Consider the following 15,974-nt stretch of genomic DNA (forward strand, 5'->3'; position numbering starts at 1 on the left):
AGGTTGAACCACAATGAGAGCACCGTAACTTTATGTTGTCTTTACAGTCTTATTGGCCTGGTCTTATGTGTAACCACTGATAATGTTCCTATCACCAAGTTAATGTCTTAAAACCCACTGAAACATCTGACGATCATGCATTAAAAACACTTTATTAAAACTGAATAGAAACCAAAGACAATGTAAGACAGTCTAAAGATGATTAAAAAAAACGAATAATAATGGAAACCTCAGACTCCTGGTGAAAGTTTAGAGCACTTGTATTGTGGACTTAGTTTGGTTTCTGCGCAGAGAAAGTTTAGAGTTATCTGACATGAGTGCAGTGAAGTAGAAACAGTCCATTAACATCACTCAGCTAACAAAGTGGTCGAACCATCAGGGAGCTGAGCTACTTGGAACTTTCTCTTTCTTACAAAGTTTCACATACTATGCAATCCAGTGAAAAACTAATTACATCCATGATTTAGTGACTTTTAAAACCTTCTTTATCAGCAATAGCTTGAAGTAATACCTTTTTGAATGGCTTTATCAGTCTCTTACATTGCTGTGGAGAAATTCTGGCACTCTTCTTTAAAATATTACCTCGGTTCATTGAGATTTGCAGGCATTTGTTTATACACAGCTCTCTTAACGTCCTCCCGTAGTGTTTCAGTCAGGGTGAGGTTGGACTTGCTCATAATATTTTGTCCCAACATTTTTTTCACATTTACCATCTGCTGGCCAAAATCTGAACTATTTCCAAACAAAGCGCAGTCTCTCTCTCTAGAGACGAATTGAGTTGTGAAATTTGTTCCATCATTACCACTCGGTTGAATTAATCCTGTGCTAAACTGACCCCTGAAACCGTTGAAGATTAACCTTATGCTTTAATATGTTTTTGACACGGATGGCTTTTGTTAAGCAATCTACTTAATGTACAGTAACTGGGCTAATTGTTCCTTTTAACCTTTATGTGCACATAAAATGAGACTAGCTGACCTGCCCAAGCTTAGCTGTTGGCAAGTCAGTGCTAAACAATGTACAAATGACCTCTTCACAATGAGCAAACACACTTCTCTGCTACATAATGTCTGCCACTACCCACACAGCACATATAGGTCAGCAATACATCGCTGCGCTCTTTGGGATTCATGCTAGGTTAAATTTATCACAGGAGGTGTTGATGCAAAGCAGATCGAGCCCTTAAGAAAATCCCTGCAGAGAATTAAGCTCCGTACGAATGAGGCTGCGAGAGGTCAGGAAGACCAGAAAAGTTTATGAAAATAACAATTCATTCAATGTTCCCTGGTTGCAGTTAGCGTGCTATTAACCCTGCAGTTTAAAAAAATCAATTATATTGATAAATTTAGAAATTTCATAGACAGCCCTGTTGTAGCACCCCTTTAGTGTGAGCCTCTGCAAAACACAGTGCCAGCACTCAGACAACCAGCAGACAGTGCGTCACGCTGCTGAAGTGAGCTGGTGTATTCAGGGAAAGTCCGGGCAGTAAACACTCTCCTGGCCTCTGCGTTCGCTCTCTTCCATTCTGTCTCAGCTGCTGCCTTCTGACACCTTCCTTCCACTATCCATCTCCACTTTACCAACAGTTCCTCCCCAATGCATCACCGTTCAGCCCCAGATGTTTAATGTGTGTGTGTAGACGTCATATTTCCTTTGTGGCACTTTGCGAGGATGTTCTGTGCCTGCCAGATAGAGAACCTAAACAGATCCTCTTCTCCTCCATATCTACCTTCCTCTCTACTCTCTGGTTCTCAGGAATCCCTCTTGTGTTCATCGTGGCATGGATCATTTGTAGGATATACATGGAGGACATGGGGTGAGTCTGCAAGTGTTTAAACATTGTTTTCACAAACTGTGTCAAGGTCAGTGCAAAAATCAAACGTTACAAACTTGCAGGCGGCACATTATGCTTATCCTTAATTTCCACCACATGCATGCAGTTGCATTGGTTGAAGCTTATATCAAAAATAATGCATCTTTGATTTCATTTAACCATCTCTAGGTCAGGAAATATTACAAATCTCACTGACTTATTTACTCACTTCCAGGTGTTGGGAGATGAACAACACCCCCATACCAAACAGAGTGATCAACTGGCCCATCATGGCATCTATCATTGTGAGTTTTGTCCCAGGATAACCTTGCATACATCAGACAGAGTTTTTTCATGAATTAAAAAAGCACTTCTTAAATGTTTTTTCAGCATCCTGGACACAATCCTTATTAGTTATAAACAGTATAAAGAATTGACCTGAGTAAAAGTGAGTGGATCTGTGGTCAGGATGATTGTACACACAGCCCATTATGCCCCACCAGTGGGTATAACACAGTCTAAATTAATAGGTCAAGTCTGTTTCGTCTGTTTTTTGTTGTTGTTGTTGTTTTTAGTCATTAATCTGCAATTTGAACTGAAATCCATTTTCATTTTCACCTGCTTTGTCCTTGTTTTCATTTTCTCATTTTATTTTGCTTTCTTCTACTAAAATATAAAACATTGGATCATTATTTTTATTTTACAAATAAATATTCACCATATTAAAAATGATGCACTATTACAGAGCCTGCACAGCCACACATTGGTTTTTAGAGTCACACACTTACTGGACACATCGTTTAAGTGCTCCTGTTCAACTGATGCTAAATGGAAACATGCCATGCAACATTCAGATGGCAGGATTTGGCATTAATGACATGAAAACATGGATCCTGCTTTTTATCAAAGGTTCAGGCTGTTGCTGGTGGTCTAATGATGGCAAGAATGTTAGCTTCACTCACTTGGTACAAACTCAGCATCATTTAAAAACTACAAAAGTATTGCTGCTGATCTGTTTTTGGTCAGCAGCAATACTCAGTACTTTTCTAGGGAAGATGTTATATACAAATAACGAATGACTATAGCATTCACATCTTTATAAACCATACCAGAGTCAATCTGCACAATGAGTCCTTTTAATTTTGAAGCTTTAACACACATAGATGGTTATACTTTAACTCTTGGACTGAACCAGAGCACTTTGTACTGTAGTTTTTATTTTGGTAATAGAGTTTGCTAAAGTACTCACAGATAATGTTTCTTTTTAACATACTGTTTATTGTTGGGTTTCCAGGAGAAATGTTTAAGGATCAAAACTAGTTGATGAGGTTTAGCAAAAGATCACAGATTGGGATAAAATATTCTGATTATGTCAAAAGTGTCACAGCCAGAGTGATCTAAAACAAACAAGCAGTGCAGGCATAAATCATCCTTCCCATTGAAATCCGTTAGTTTCAGAGTTGCAAAGTTACTCCAGCAACATTCATTTCCATACGCAGCATACTAAAAAATTACAGTGTGACATATTTTATCGCTATTTTTGGATTTTCTGTGAGACTTGGCCTCAGATGGTGGATCTCTTTATTTACACTGGAAATCCCAGACACAATTATATCCTCTGATACAGACATTCATAAAAAAAGGCTGCTCAGTCATTGAGAAAACATCTGCAAACAGATAAGTTTTAGATAAAATTCAATCAGTCAGCAGTCGATTTCAAAACATGCGAACCAGCAGATAATCCATCAGAGCTGTCATGCTGAACTTTTCTATTTTTACTATTTTTACTTGTTGCAACAGTGAAGCTCTGCTTGATCCGTTGTGAGCGAACTGCTTACTGCTTGTTTTTGCGAAGCTCTATGTAACTGACGTTGTACGATTCGATTGTTGAGCATTTTGCAATAATGTGTGCTCTAATATGTGCTTTGTGCCATCAAGTTTCCATTTATATTTGGCTATAACTACGATTTATAGATGTCTTCTAAATATATGAAATGCAAGCAGTTGTAAAGTTATTGTTCTGAAAACGCATTCATCTGTAAGGACATGGTCTCTGAATGTGTACTTGTGTATGTTGGTACATGACTGGGCAGGTTTTGGAGCGTAGCTTTCTCGTGAACTGCTTGTTCAAACAGTATGACTGAGTGATGGAAGTCACTTAACACAGAAAACCAGAGAAAATACACTTAAAATTAGGGGAATGCATATACAAAAAATACACCTCTGAGTGATGTTTTGTAAAAATATTTGCAACATGTCAAAAGCTTGTTTGAGGATTCAGATTTGGTTATATGGTCGAAGTTAGAGTTTTTATAATGCAGCATTATTTGAACACGCCTCCCTTGCTGGCCTTTGGTCCCACTGTGGCTAATGATCCAGCTAAGCACAGCTATTAGCTGCACTTGTTTTCATTTCGGCACCTCTCAGTTTTTGTAACCTGGTTGGCTGGTTTCTTATTCTTGAAAAAGTATTTTTTAAGTATCATCATCATATATGTCACATAAACACATGTATGTGGGTGTGAGCCCCTCCACTTACACTCATAGTGAAGAAGGCAGCTGATTTTTATCAACATATGGGAACTGCTCTTCAAAATGAATTGAAACCCAGCTAAGGCCTTTGTGTGTAGTGTTTAGATGTTCTTCCTGTGCCCGTGTTTGGTGCTGGGGCTTCCTCTCGTAGTTCAAAGACATCAAAGGTTAAAGTGCTGATGCTAAAATGGCCATGGACGTGAGATACATAAAGTCCTTAAAGTTTGCACTCTAAAGAGCTTTGAGTGGTTAGTAAAGCACTCTGTAAATGCAAGTACATCACATTTCACTTACTCAGGTCCCCAGCAAAAAACCACCAAGTGTGGAGTGGACTGTATGAAGGGTTGTTGAGCTTTACAGTGGACGAGTATCTCGTCACTTGGCTCTGTGAGGGGAGCAGAAGACTGACAGATGGACTCGGGCCATGTGATGTGAACACTATACTGGTCCGTTGTGGTAAAGAGAGAGCTGAGCGTAAAAGCGAAGCTGTCAATTTACTGGTCGTTCTACATCCCTGCCTTCAGCTGTGGTGACCTAAAGTGACAGGGTGAGGAATTCAGTTATTTAGAGGGACAGATTAGAGCTGCTACTCCTCCACATTCAATGGAGGTGGCGTGGGGATATCTAAGATTATGACCTGAGTGAGGAGGCCCTGAAGTAGACCCAGGACATGCAGGGGAGATTATGGCTCCCAGTTGGCCTTGAAATGCTTTGGTGTTCCTCAAGATGAGCTGGAGGAGGTAGCTGGGTGGAGGAAGGTCTGCGTTTCTCTGCCTAGGCAAACTTATCCAGACAGCCTGGGTAAATGTGAGAAGATGGATGGATGGAGTTCGGAAACACAACTGTACAGTCAGTTTTTGGACTCTTTGCTCCTGGACAGACAAATTTCATAGAAATTTGTTTCTAACCTTTCTACACTTTTCGCTAATATGACTCCTCTTTCTTTCTGCCGTGTTTCTCTACAAGATCAATTTCATCCTGTTCATCAGCATCATCCGCATCCTGGTGCAGAAACTGCGCAGCTGTGATGTGGGCGGAAACGATCAATGCCAATACAAGTACGTCAAGGAACTGAGGAGTCATATTTTTACCTCCGAGCTCTCGCTGATTAGATTCATATGCATTTAAGAGGGCTTCCTGATAATGTGGTGACGAAAGCAGCAGTCATATCAAATCTCCTCGACACATTAGACAGGAACCATTATCACATTATCAGCTAACTGTGTTTAAACTTGGACATCTTAGAATCAATCTTCCTGCCTGTTTCTGCTTCTCAATCTGGAAACAAATGATTTTGATTATTCTTTCTTTACCAAACAAATAATAGCCATTCCTTCCTCATTGTAACTCTCCTTTTTAATATCCAGAATAAACAATTTTTCTGCACTGTTGAGAAAAAGTGAAAGAAAGAGATTTCCCACTGATGGTCTCGCAGATAAGTTTTAGTCTAAATGTATTGTGTGCATTGAGTGAGTATTATGTGTGTTTATCAGGCGCCTGGCTAAGTCCACACTCCTGCTGATCCCTCTGTTTGGGGTGTATTACGTGGTGTTTTTCTACCTGATGGAACCGGAAAATGAAAACGTGAAGCAAGTGAAGATCTTCTTCGATCTCGGCCTCGGATCATTCCAGGTACTATAAGACATTTAAAAACATAAAATTCCTAAATAAAATGATTTGCCTTTTTTGCTCTGGTAGGAAAATGACTGCAGTGGAAGATAAAAATGTCATCAAGTTAAGACCCAGCAAAGGAGAGAACCACATCAAGAATTTTGACCCTTACAAGATAGTCATGTATGATTGGGAGCTGTAGTAAGAAAAATAAACATTGCATGTTCTTTTTTTAGCTCATTGACTGTGTCCTAGTTTAATGTCTGGCTCTGTGTCTGCACACAGTCTCCATTCTTTCCCCACATCCTTGACTCTTCTCTGCGGTCTTCCTCTTTTCCTCCTGCCGGGCAGCTTCTGTCCAACATATCCACCATCTCACCTCAGCCTTGCCTCTCTAACTTTGTCCCCAAAGACTCAGCCTGAGCTGTCACTCTGATGTGCTCATTTCTTGTGCTGTCCCAACAAACCAGTCATTTAAAGTTGCCTCCACACTTCTGCCTTCCTTTCTCTCTCACTGCCTCTAATAAAGGCAGAAAGAAAAGAGGAAGACAATGCAGGAGATTGATGAGTGTAGTGAATGAGGACATGCAGTGGGTTGGTGTGACAGATGAGGATGCTCGGGATAGGTGGTGACTGTTAAGGTTCAAAATTGAGGAGGGAGAGTACAAACCACCCTTGGTCCAGAAGGTCTTGGTCAAACAATGATTTTAATGAACACACGTGTGGGAAGATACTCTGTACGCCGACAGCAAGTGATCTCCGACTTAATCAAAGCATAAACAGATATTTTATAGCATCAGGGTTTGATTTACTGACGCCCCTTCATGCGTCACAGATACATTTTATACATAGATCAGATCAACACCACAATGACTTTTAACCCAGAAGATCATCTTCTATTTTCATGGCTGGTACTTTCCGTTCTTGTCTTAAAGTGAATTGTTCCTCTTTCTTGCCGAGACACGACTAATCTCTCCTCTAAATAAATCTAACTCATGTGTGTGTGTGTTGACCTCACATGCTCTTTCTCAATTCACCTGTTGCACTTCTGACCTTTCACCAGGACAGAGGCTCACTGAGACTATGTGTATGTCTTCTACTAAATAAATGTTTTAACCAAGAACCTCTACTAAAACCTTAATATAAAATGACCTGATATATAAGTGTTTTGTAAGCATGTATTGCAATTCCTTCTATGGCTCCAAGTCACTTGCACAATAGATTGTCCGGACATCGCGCCGAACAAAGCTTCCAACCCCCAATTAATTGACCGAGCTCCAACTCTTTAATAAGCACAGATATGCACTGTGTACACAATAGTTATAACTGCATCTGAAATACAAAATTAACATCATCATAAACATCTTAAGGCCATCTTAAAGCTATCTGTTACATTGTTAAAGCCTCGTCTTAGCCTGCTGCTCAAAATAACTTCCTGCTTCTGCAAACTCTCTGCAAGCCTGTTTCCTGTCAGCCTGTGACTTTTAGCCTTTCTGAAAGACACACACTGTTCAACCCCTGAATGCAATATAAACTCCAGATTATATTATTAATGCAATGGTAATAATGATGATTATTTAACAATAGCAGTAAAATAATTTCCCTGCTCCACATGACCCTTAAAGGCAGCATCCTTTAGTATTAATATAGCCTTGTTTCTGACACGTTGGCACTGATCTGTTATGGTGGTATTTGTTTCCTTTTAGGGTCTAATTGTAGCGGTTCTCTACTGTTTCCTCAACAGTGAGGTGAGCCTATGCATGTGTTCTTCGTGACATAATTTACAAGATTTTTTAATATATAATATATTTAATATAATTCTACTTCTTTTTTTTGCACATAAAGGTTCAGAGTGAGCTGAGGAGGACATGGAAGTGTTTTTCTGTAAAGCGCTGCGTGGGACAGGACTTCAGGCTCCACAGCGTGAACCAAAATGGTACAGAAAGCTCGACCCAGTGTTCTAGAAACTCCCGAGCCCAATCCATCCTGCAGACTGAGATCACCGGGCTGTGATCTGCGACACAAACAGCCTGTTTTGTTAAAGACTTTGAGAACGGGCGCTCATGTTCGGTCAGTGTGGAGGAATTATACTTAACCTCGCTTTTATAGACATATTGCCTGATGCTGCAGGGACTGAACTTGTGGCTTGCAAACGTTTTTGAGGTGAAAGACTTCGTTTTGGACCGTCAAACCTCCGGAGATATATATATTTTTTTTTTCCACATCGGCGTGAGATTTCACAATGATCTTTAACATTTTTAAACACATAACGGATGAAACAGTGCCTCCTATAATGTTTCCAGAACAACAAATTCATTTTTATAATTATTCTCCACATCCAAAGAATGACTAACTGACTTGAAAAAATAGTTTTCAAATAGTTAATGCACAAATTAAGACTTACATAAAAATGCTAAATCCATATTGGAGAAAGTAACCATACAGTTTATATACCTGAAGGTAGATGTATACAGAAATATTCATATTTTATGTTTAGTTTTGTAGGGCTGATCTAGTTCTTCCTTTCATATAAGCTTTTCTTTTTTTAACTGATATGCAGAGTATGTTTGGTTAATAAGGTTCATCCATACCTGCTGATTAGTGCTAAGTAAAAAAAGAATCCACCTCATAATAAAAAAGCCGTACCTATATTTATATGGCTGAGTTATCTACAGTTGTACAGTTGATATGAAGGAAGAAATTAATTATAGAGACCAAACGTGTTGTTCATATCAGGCTGTAAACATGCTTATATGTGCCGTGAAGTTGGGCATTTTAGCATGGCAGGCTATGGGGATGTGGAGCCAGCCTCACGTGGCCAGTAGAGGAACTGCAGTTTTTGGTGCAGTTTTTCAGCTCTGTTGGTTGCTACTGTGACGTAGTAGATGTTGCAAATTATGTTGCAAATATGCTTATAGGTAAGCATATTTATTCCTGCTTTTCAGTTCGGTCATCTCACAGGCTGTCCAGCTCATTAATATTGTAAGTTAAGACTCACTGTCCAAGAAAAGATTCAGGAAATATGCAAGGGAAAGTTTTTGTTTAAAAATCTATTTATGTTTTTTTTTTTAACGAAAACAAAGCTGAAAAAATAAAAAATAAAACCAAATAACGGCAGCTCAAATCCCCGACCTCTCACTTTGAAGCCCCACTGAGCTAACTGATTCAGACACTGAGCTGATTATTGACATGGGAAGCAGAGACCACTACTGTATGTGGAAACAATGTCAACATCTGTCTGTTTTTGGTGCAGATGGGCTACTGCAGCAGAAGAAGACCATACCCGATGGCTCTCCTGTCAGCTAAGAGCAGGACACTGAGGCTATATTTCACACGGGTTCACCAAACGTGGACAACAGAAGATTGGAAAAATGTTGCCTGATCTGATGAATCTCGATTTCTGCTGCCACGTTTGGATGGTAGGGACAAAATTTGGTATAAATATGAAAGGATGGATCCATCCTTTCTTAGATCGGTTCAGGCTGGTGAGCACATCCCTTCGTGACCACGGTGTACCCATTTTCTGATCGCTGCTTCCAGCAGGATAATCTCAACCTGGATTCTTGAACATGACAATGAGGTCACTGCACTTAAATCGGCTCCACAGTCACCAGATATCAATCCAGTAGAGAACCTTTGGGATGTAGTGGAACAGGAAATTGGTAGTGGATGTGAAGCCCACAAAACTGGAGTGACTATGTGATGCTATCATGTTAATATGATCCTAAACCTTAAAAGAAAGCACAGGAGGTTCAATCAGGTACTAAGAAGGGGTTATTATTAGTGTTAGGAGCAGGGTAAGTTACCACAGTGATGTAGCCACGTAAACAGAGATCCACCTTCACCTCCAGACTTTAAGCTCAACATACTGCAGCCTTCTGATCTATTACTGTAATTTCACTTTGCAGTACACCCCTCTGTTTTGACTGGCAAGATATCATTGGTGTTTCCTGGGTAACTGTAGCTATTGTCACTCTTCATTTTTTCATGTTTTGAATGCATTTGATAACAATGTGTGTTTAAGTTGGTACCAAATTCAGGGCTCAACAAAAACGGCTGTCTGAACAGCACGTTATCGTCAGTAATTTCACTATGATCCTCTTGAAGTTCAGTTTTTTCCTGAAAGTCTATCATGGATCATTGCTGTTTTACATGTAATTTAATAAGGCCTACCACACCTGTTAAATGTATTGTTTTTTCAGTAACTCCATTTACTTTCCCTTATCACGTCAGCAGGGAATGAACGTGATAGCATTCAATTTGAGATAAAATTAGAATACAGATACTTCACTTTAAGGGTGATCAGTGTTTCCCACACACAGAATGTTCTCATCCAAACGAACTCACTGTAACAGAGTTTTATCAGCGCCTTGAGGTGACAGTTTGGATTTGGCACTATACAAATAAAATGGATTTGATTTGAATTAAAGCCAAAAACCATGCTTGCCTTGTACATAGACTGTTTTGTATTATTTTTCTTTCTTTTTTATACAGTGGAGAGTATATCGCTGGCTGATTGTAAAATGTAGAGAAAGACATAGTTGTTAAATTTGTAAGCTTTTGATCACAACTGTAAACCTGTGATTCCATATGTTTAATCCATAAAAACTTTTTTATCATGGAAATGAAGCTCTGTTTGTTCAATCACACAAACTGAATCCTTTTAAATGTTTTTTCTTCCACATTTGCAGATATTTTCTCATCTTATGTTTATGTTTCTGTGAAGTAGCATAACATAAGCAGCATGAAAGGTGATAGTAAGACAGCATCTGCAGACAGTTCAACTTTCTTTTAAGTGTCCTTTATTTTCTGACGTCGCCTTTCAGCAATTATCTCACAAAAACGTCAGAAGCTGTGAGTCAAAATCTCACCTGCTTTATATAAATTCCACGCACACCTGGATCTCATTAACCTCTACCATTGGGAAAACAGGGTAGACTAAATAACACAGTCTAGACAAAGAAACAGGAATAAAATCATTTTTCCACTTAACAAACTCATTCACCCAACTAAACAGTTTGAAAAGTCACTCTTCACCTAATCTGACTCATGAGTTATTTTAAATGAAATAAACAATTTTACACAAAATAAACACCCCTTCATTTGGTTACACCCAATTGACATGATCAGTGACATCATATCCTATAAAATCAGGAAGTACTGGGGCGGCCCTTCCCACATACCTGTTTTACACATAGGACCTGCTCAAAGGAACACACAATGGTAAGTATAACCAAACTACATAAACAAATGAAAGATTCAAATCAATTAATGATGAAGTGACATTTAGCTTTAAGTACATTTGCACAGATGACATAAATATAACCAATGCTACCACAAACAGACCCGGGATAGTATGTAGAGCCAAGGTTACATGTGCTGTGTTTACATTAAAGCATTATGATAGACTATAGGATAACAGAACACAGAATAACAATATACGCAAATGGCAAATGAATTCTTTGTCACAGTTTCCAGCGGGCACAGTTAAAGGCATCAGTTCGCATCAGACCTGTGAGGTCAAAGGTCAGAGGTCAGTGAGGGTATATTGCTTCACTATTTAACAGAAAAAAACCAACCTGTGTTATTGTTGCCGCTCTTTACTTTTCCTGTGTTTACTTTAGATTGTGACGCATTTGAGCAGAATGGAGTTACACAATTATGAGCCGGACAGAGTCAAAGAAAGCGAAACTGATAACTGGGAAATGTGACTGGTAGGTTCAGATGTCTCATGAAAGCCTTAAAAAATACAGCTCCAAAAAAAGAAAGAAAGAAAGGAACACTCAATTATTATGGCATAACCAAAGTCAGTTAAACCTCAGGGAGATCAGTCTGTTCACTTAGGAAACATAAACCACTGCAAAGCCAGTTCAGCTGCTTTGCTGAAAGTGAAAGTAACAACAGATGCAACAGGACAACAGCCAAACCCCCCAAAAAGAAAATGATTTAGGAGGCAGTGACCACAGACTATTGCTCCCTCCTCATCCCTCCCGACTGATACGTCTCTAGTTTTCCTTTTTTGCTACTGTTGTTAGTATTAGTAACAGGAGACGCTAGCTGCAGCTCATTGACATTGCACAGACAGTCCAGCTTGTCCAGGATGTCACAGTCTCAAGAGTGTGGAGGACATACCAGGATGTGGGCTTTAGCATGGCTGTTGAAGGGCATCGTCCAGCACCATCATTGGTCTCTGCATCTTTGTGCAGAAGGAATGGAAGATAGTGTAAAAGCACAATATGCTTTTTTTTTATTCTTGATTTTGTGCCAAGTCATCAAATAAATCTTAATTACGAAAAATTATAACAGCTCAGCCCTGCCTAACTTTGAACCTGTGTCATGTACCGATACATATCACACATCCTCACATGTGAGGACCCTCACTGATATGCTCTGCAGTTACTACACAGCCCTGCCTAACTTTATCCTCACCAAAGTCTCAACCTGAACCTTTAAACAGCTGTTTGGGGACTGCTGGGTGAAACAGGGGGAATGTGCTCACTCTACTGGGCTAAAACTTAATTTAAGATACAAGGATGAAAGGAGCCCCTTCGCTTCACATGATCTTTTCTTTTTGTTCCACTGAGAAACTCCCATCTGCTTTTCCATCTGTGCTACCCGCCCTCTTTTCATCCTCCAGTCACTGTTCCTCTCATCTTACCTGCAGTCAAGCTGAAGACGTGAACCTCGAATCAGGTATGTGGTGATACAAATACAGACACATACACAAACTAGGACATGAGTAAAGTTAAGCTTCAACTTTAACTTAGGATTTCCTAATTCCTCAGCTCTAAAATGTTTTTTAATTAGATTTTAAAGGAAATAAGAAATGTTTAAGGGGTTTAAATCAAAAGGCATCCACCTTGGAGCTCAAGTTGCCAACATGAGCACAGAGAGACAATGATGCTGGTAACTATTGGAAGTTCAATTGACAATATAAAACCCAAAGATATACAAGGGATAGAAGAATCTAAAGATAATTTGGGAAGAAAAATTATTTAAAAATTAATACTAAACAATCTTTCCGAAAACAGTTATGCAAACAATAAATCTGCAAGCCGAATAGTTGCTGAGGAATAATTTGAGCAATTGTTTAAACTCGTGTTTATGTGAGCTGCCGTCCCCTGGTGGTCACTGAAGGTACTTCAGGTGCAAGATGTTATTTGTAAATTTAAAGAAAAGAAAAGAAAAATACATTGAATTAAAATACTGCATTATTAAATGTTAAAAAGCACAAAAAAGGAAAAAGATCCTTGTCAGGGTCAGATCTTTTATGTCCTGAGACACAGAAAAAAAATTGTTTTTACATTCAGATTTTTTCCCCCAAAGAAACATGCTGGATCATTTCTTTTTCAAATTTGTTATTTATTCATTATCTTCTGTCCCATGAAGTGGGCACATCTGTCATAAATATGATTAGATGGCTGAGTGAGACAGAAAGGAGTTCACGCAGAATTTGGAAGTGAAGTTAAAACTCGAGCTGTCGAGAGATGATGAGGAGGAGGGGCCAGACATGAGAGCAAGAAGGTGAAAGTTCAGTGGAGGACATGCTGGCTTTGAAGAGCCTGAGTACGGGCAAAGTGACGATACCCAAAGTCCATCTTGGTAAGCTCGGGCTCCGAAGCTCTGGGATTTGGTTTTGACCGCAATACAGGACACCAGCCTGGAATCATCTTTCATTGGCAGCTTTGTGTGTGTGTGTGTGTGTGTGTGTGTGTGTGTGTGTGTGTGTGTGTGTGTGTGTGTTTGTGTGGTTCCTCAAAAGCTGAGGAACCACACTGAGCTTTCAGCTTCCTGCTCTGATGTCTGTCCTTCCTCCACCTCATCCCACGACAGCAGTAAGACTGACTCCCCTTCCACGGTTCTGCCTCATCCTGCCTCCTGCTTCCCGAAGTACGGCTCAAAATCTGAAAATGTGTCCTGCTGCCCACTACAAAGGAATAAAAGTAACTGTGCATTTCTGAAATCCTACTAAATCAATGTTAGCTGTATTAGCTCAGCCCCCACAAACCTGTCATCAATAGAAAAGGCAGGATGTCCCCTCGACAGTGCAGAACGAGTCATGTAGATTGCATTAATGGTGGTTAACGCAGAGGTCTCAGACTTATGTCCTGACTGGGGTCAAAAATGAATTGCTGGGTTTTATATTGTACATTTAGATCAAAGACGGTGAGTCACTCCCCTTTTCTTTATATTTTACTCCTAAAAAGTCAAACTTTCTTGTAATTTTGCTAAAGTGGTCTTGAGCAACATTTTTCCAGGTTTTCACGAGGTCTTTGCGGCGCCTTTTAAAAGGCAGAGTTACAAAGTGCATCTAAATTTGAATAAAAGCCACACATTAAAGATAAGTTATAGACACATAATCATTTTCACAAAGACACTTCGATACATGCAAATAGATGCAATCTATGGCTCAAAATAAAGGGGAGAAGATTAAGGGAAAGCTAACCTGTCAAACATCAGCCTGGCTGAGTTTTTATAGGTTGTTTTTATGGGTTGTACAGGTTTTAGAGGTTGTTCAAGTGATTTTTCTCAGCAACCTCAAAAATAGGATTGTCTCTGGTTTTAAAGTCAGAGTGAGGAACAGTTGGGAGACCATAGCCCATATGGAAAAGAAATAGTAAAAACATATATGATTTACTCATGAAAGTGGACACTTTCTCATTACTTTCATATATTTTTTTAGTAAGTATACAAAACATACAAGTTTCATAATATAATTTTTCAAGGGATCTTATATGTGTTTTCACTCTTGTATGCTTTTCATACAAGTTTCATACAAGACAGATAAAAACTTTATAAGATTTATATATATCTTTTCCATATGGGGAGGATGAGAAAGGCCTGCTCAGAAGGTCTGATATAAGCAGGGTCCTGTCCATGTAAGCAGCCCCTGCTTACATCCTCACCCCGGGGAACTCCAGGCCTTAAGGGCCAGTGTCCTGCAGGTTTTAGATCTCACCCTGGGTCAACACACCTGAATCAAATGAGCAGTTCATTACCAGGCTTCATTAACCTGTCTTGGAAAACTTCAAGACAGGTTAATGAAGTCATTTAATCAGCTGTGTTGGATCAAGGACACATCTAAAACCTGCAGGACACCGGCCCTTGAGGCCTGGAGTTGCCCACCCCTGATGCAGAGCTTTGATGATAATAACAGGATTTTAAAGTGGCCTCTGAATTTCACTGAAAACAGTGAAGGGCAGCAGGAATACGTGTGATATGTTGCTCTCTGCACCAGCTGGAGATGGACACTGGCTGCTTTTTCACTCATTTTCAGTCCACTCCCTGTACCTGATCTATGACTGACTGAGGTATAAAAAGGCAAGATTAAAGCACCTCAGTGACAAGCAAGCTACCAGAAGACTTCACACAAGCAGAATTCATACTCAGTTGTGATTAAATACATTCCTAAGTTTGGGAAAGACTGGATTAGCACACAGAGTTATAGGATTATGTAGAAGGACTGCCTTAAAAATTCTTTAGTTTTCAGAGTTTTTACCACCACAGAACTGGACTGTCACAGGGATAATGTTTGGCTCCAATTAGCAGCTTATGTAAAGGCAAAGCTGCTTCAACATCCTCCTTTCATTAACTCACACTGTAGAAACCATTAAAAAAAACATGCCACAGAGAACAGACTTAATCTGAGAACACTTTTTATTTTCATTACTTCACTTTTGTTTCATAGCAGCCACAGGATGGCACCAGAGTCCAGTTAAAAAAACAAAGTTTAAAATCTGTTTTTCTTCACACCCCTTCACGCTCTTCTTTTTGTTTACATCCAAAATGTAATTTAAGGTTCCCACAGTTCCCAGGGACAAACAAATCTAACTAAAATCTGCAATGATGAATGAGCAGAGAACCCAACCCCAAATCTCCAATCATGTACACCTGACACCAGAGCGGTGACAATGAACAGACCAACCAAGTTTTTTTTGTCTTTTTTTCACGGATTAGAGCTGAAAGAAGAAATTCTTCTTGCTGGGAGCCATTTTCAGAAGCAGATTACATACTGCACT

General features: G+C 39.5%; 1 protein-coding gene across 2 annotated transcripts in view; it reads left to right on the plus strand.

The window, feature by feature from the left end:
- Window positions 1-10,571, plus strand: part of LOC308385452 (vasoactive intestinal polypeptide receptor 2-like) — a 51,660-nt gene extending 41,089 nt beyond the window's left edge. The window contains exons 8-14 of one of the 2 annotated variants that reach the window (XM_080864361.1): window positions 1,756-1,816; window positions 2,049-2,118; window positions 5,311-5,402; window positions 5,838-5,976; window positions 7,662-7,703; window positions 7,801-7,891; window positions 9,209-10,571. In XM_080864361.1, the coding sequence (XP_080720487.1) occupies window positions 1,756-1,816; window positions 2,049-2,118; window positions 5,311-5,402; window positions 5,838-5,976; window positions 7,662-7,703; window positions 7,801-7,891; window positions 9,209-9,261 (548 nt within the window). In that variant the 3' untranslated portion in view covers window positions 9,262-10,571. Of the gene's footprint in view, window positions 1-1,755; window positions 1,817-2,048; window positions 2,119-5,310; window positions 5,403-5,837; window positions 5,977-7,661; window positions 7,704-7,800 lie in introns of both variants that reach the window. The other variant, XM_080864360.1, reaches the window with a different exon arrangement.
- The last annotated feature ends 5,403 nt before the right edge of the window (window positions 10,572-15,974 follow it).

Source organism: Rhamphochromis sp. 'chilingali' (genome assembly GCF_963969265.1).
Source record: "Rhamphochromis sp. 'chilingali' genome assembly, chromosome: 18".
NCBI classification, from domain to species: Eukaryota; Metazoa; Chordata; class Actinopteri; order Cichliformes; family Cichlidae; genus Rhamphochromis; species Rhamphochromis sp. 'chilingali'.